Genomic DNA, 3,624 nt, shown 5'->3' with positions numbered 1-3,624 from the left:
CATTCATAGGGTTTCTCTCCAGTATGTGTTCTTTCATGTATTTGAAGATTTCTATGATGTGGAAAGGCTTTACCACATTGATTACATTCATAGGGTTTCTCTCCAGTGTGTGTTCTTTTATGTGTTCGAAGATTACTATGACGTGCAAAGGCTTTACCACATTGATTACATTGATAGCGTTTCTCTCCAGTATGTGTTCTTTTATGCATTTGAAGATGTCTATCATGTGCAAAGGCTTTGCCACATTGGCTAGACTTATAGGGTTTTTCTCTCCAGCATGTGTTCTTTCATGCTTTTGAAGATGACTGTCATATGCTAAGGCTTTAAGATATTGAGTATATACAGAAGGTTTCTCTCCAGTATGACTTCTTTCAAGCCTGCAAGGAAAATTGGCACATGTAAAAGCTTTACCACATTCAATACACTGTTGAATCAATATATCTTATGAATAAATTTTACAATTTGGTCCAATTGTAAAGATAAAATCTAAGATTTTATCACTGTGTTTATTAAGGGCTGTTTTGCATCTTTGAAGATACCTGTGATGGTAAGATCCTTTATTACAAGGTTCGCATACACAGAATATTTTTATATGGGATTTTGCACCCATTTCAAGAGAGCTGGAAAAACTGAGAGCGTCACCACTCTTATTGCATTTATAAATTATCCTATACTTTTGACTCATACTCTATTGTTAAGTCACCTAGGACAAACAGAAGTTTATGCTCGGTCCTAGTGCTCATAGGGCTTCTCTGCAGTGTGTGTTTGTTGATGGTTTGAAGCTGGGAAACCAAATACTTTTGTATACTTGAATCAAATTCAAGAAGTATATTCGATGTGGGGACTGCTACATAACTTCTAATTGTTCTCAGAGAGAAGAGTGTTGTGCCTGCCCATATCCCTACGCTCATATGACTTTTAACAAATAAAAGGCACACAGTTTGACTTTCTGTTTCTCATAGACATGTGGTATAGGGATTAAGATTTCTCGATAACAACAGCACCTTGGCTCTTGGCCCTAACTGCAGCTCTCATGATACACAGCACAGGAACAAGTATATTAGTAACACCTGTTTTACTATGGGCTGTATGTTTATTACAAAGTTTTGGAGACATACTTATTACCTATTCAACATGTATACCTTTTGTAAAATGAGTGGTATGAAACTAAATAGATCGGCAGTTCTACAGCATAGCTCTCATAGAACTAGGATTCAAATGGTGATATCTGTTAAGGAACTATTTCCTTGTCTTCTCTCTTAATAGAATGCCTTGCAAATGCAATTCACCTACCTGAAATTGAGGTAAATGGTTTGTGAGAATTTAATAATATTCAATGTACATGAATTTATGTTTATTTATACACTGCTTCTGTTTACAACTTCCAGGACACATTATCGTTCCTTCAGAGGCACGTTTGTATCAGCTTGCACATGATAATTACCTTCCATGTCTTTGAGAACTTTGACAATGTTCCTCAATATTATGGTCTTCCCAACTGTATCCTAAAATATAGTACCAGAAAATATATGGTATATTATTGAAAATTGTGCAAACTTTAATTTACTATCTTCAGTGAACCTCAGAGCCATGCCTGACTTATTCACCTCATTCTTCTTTGCCAATCAAACTACAGAAGAACTTTTATAAAAAACCAATTAACAGTTATCTCCTTATTTCAAAACCTGAAGGAAGATCTAGTCTTACCTATGGCTGTGAGGTTCTTGTAGGTCTCCAGCATCACATCTTTGTAGAGATTCTTCTGGAAAGGATCCAGCAACTTCCACTCTTCCCAAGTGAAGTCAACATGCACATCATCATAGGTCACTGCATTCTGAAATGACCCATACATGTGTACAACAGAAAGCATGATACTGACAACATTGTAAATATATACTTCTTTGACAGTATAGTCATATAACTGTGGTGTTCCTCATACTTATTACATGATACAGACATTATAAGGCAATCCCCAAGTCACTTTAGAAGGAAACCGAATAAGAGGTTCACCTCTGTCATTTCTGTACACTGCGAGTGGGATATCACCTTGCAAGAGAAATGACTACAAAAAATGGAGAGAAAGAAATAGATCAACGAAAGGAAACAAACATTTCAGAGCACACATGAAAAGTATATAATTTCTAACTACAAAATAGAAAAATAGCCGGGCGGTGGTGGCGCATGCCTTTAATCCCAGCACTTGGGAGGCAGAGGCAGGCGGATCTCTGTGAGTTCGAGACCAGCCTGGTATACAAGAGCTAGTTCCAGGACAGGCTCCAAAACCCGTCTCGAAAAACCAAAAAAGAAAAATAAGATGGGTAAGCTGAGCGTATTGGCTCACACCATTGACCGCTGCACTCAGAAGTTCCCGAGGTGAATGCAGTCAGTTCCAGGACAGTCAGAAGTACATAGTAAGGCCCTGCCTCCAGGGGAGAGATAGCTCAGCAGTTAAGAACACTGGCTATTCTTTAAGAGGCCCTGAGTTCAAATCTCAGTAACCACAAGGTGGCTTACAACCATCCATAGTGAGATCTGGTGCTCTCTTCTGGCCTGCAGGGATACATGCAGACAGAACACTGTATACATAGTAAACAAATCTTAAAAATAAAGACCCTGCCAGGCAGTAGTAACATACACCTTTAATCCCAGCACTGGGGAGCACTCCGGAGGCAGAGGCAGGTGGACCTCTGTAAATTTGAGTCCAACCTGTTCTGCAAGAGCTAGTTTCAGGACAGGCTCCAAAGTTACAGAGAAACCCTGTCTTGAAAATAATAAATACATAAATAAACAAAGACCCTATCCCCCATGTAAAAATCAAACAAAAAAAAACCAGATTTTTTTTGTAGAGTTAATATATTCACTCCAGTTCTATATTCACCTTCCAGAAACCTGAACTACCCCAAATTAAACTGTAACATCAATGGTATTTCCACTTTTCCGTTTAAATAAGGTTTTTGATGGAGAAAGGTCATTGGCTAATAAACTGCCATTAAAGAACCTCTTAATATAGTTACAGATTCACAATATGCAGAAAGTTATCTTTTTAAAATATTTATTTATTTACTATGTATACAATATTCTGTCTGTGTATATGCCTGCAAGCCTCATTACAGATGGTTGTGAGCCACCATGTGGTTGCTGGGAATTGAACTCAGGACCTTTAGAAGAGCAGGCAGTGCTCTTAACCACTGAGCCATCTCTCCAGCCCAGAAAGAGTTATCTTGCATATTGAAACCGCTGAATTTATACCAGATGACACAGAGTTGACTTCATTGCTTATCCAGGTACAAGACATAATCAGGAACAGGCTTTGTCTGATGTACATAACACACATCCGGTCCCATACAGGTCTGTCTGGTCCTCTAGCCCAATGCAACGCTGAGATTGATCAATTATTGATTGGAAGTGTGTTGCAGGTCTCAGAATTTCATAAAAAGCATCATGTCAATAGTAAAGGCCTAAAGAAGGAATTTTCCATTACATGGCAACAAGCTAAGGACATTATTATTATTATTATTATTTTTGGTTTTTCGAGACAAGGTTTCTCTGTGGCTTTGGAGCCTATCCTGGAACTAGCTCTGTAGACCAGGCTGGTCTCGAACTCACAGAGATCCGCCTGCCTCT

At 38.4% G+C, this 3,624-nt stretch overlaps 1 protein-coding gene across 2 annotated transcripts in view; it reads right to left on the bottom strand.

Annotated features, from left to right (window-relative positions):
* Window positions 1-411: 411 nt before the first annotated feature.
* LOC102000012 (zinc finger protein 431-like) overlaps window positions 412-3,624 on the bottom strand; it is a 21,745-nt gene continuing 18,532 nt past the window's right edge. Inside the window, exons 1-3 of one of the 2 annotated variants that reach the window (XM_026790023.1) lie at window positions 2,011-2,115; window positions 1,708-1,834; window positions 412-1,505 (exon numbers count right to left, since the gene is read on the bottom strand). In XM_026790023.1, the coding sequence (XP_026645824.1) occupies window positions 1,441-1,505; window positions 1,708-1,834; window positions 2,011-2,019 (201 nt within the window). In that variant the 5' untranslated portion in view covers window positions 2,020-2,115 and the 3' untranslated portion in view covers window positions 412-1,440. Of the gene's footprint in view, window positions 1,506-1,707; window positions 1,835-2,010; window positions 2,116-3,624 lie in introns of those variants that run through there. The other variant, XM_005345860.2, reaches the window with a different exon arrangement.

This window comes from Microtus ochrogaster, chromosome 4 (genome assembly GCF_000317375.1).
Source record: "Microtus ochrogaster isolate Prairie Vole_2 chromosome 4, MicOch1.0, whole genome shotgun sequence".
Classification (NCBI taxonomy): Eukaryota; Metazoa; Chordata; class Mammalia; order Rodentia; family Cricetidae; genus Microtus; species Microtus ochrogaster.
Note: the sequence above shows the minus strand (reverse complement) of the source record. Positions and strands in the feature narration are given on the sequence as shown.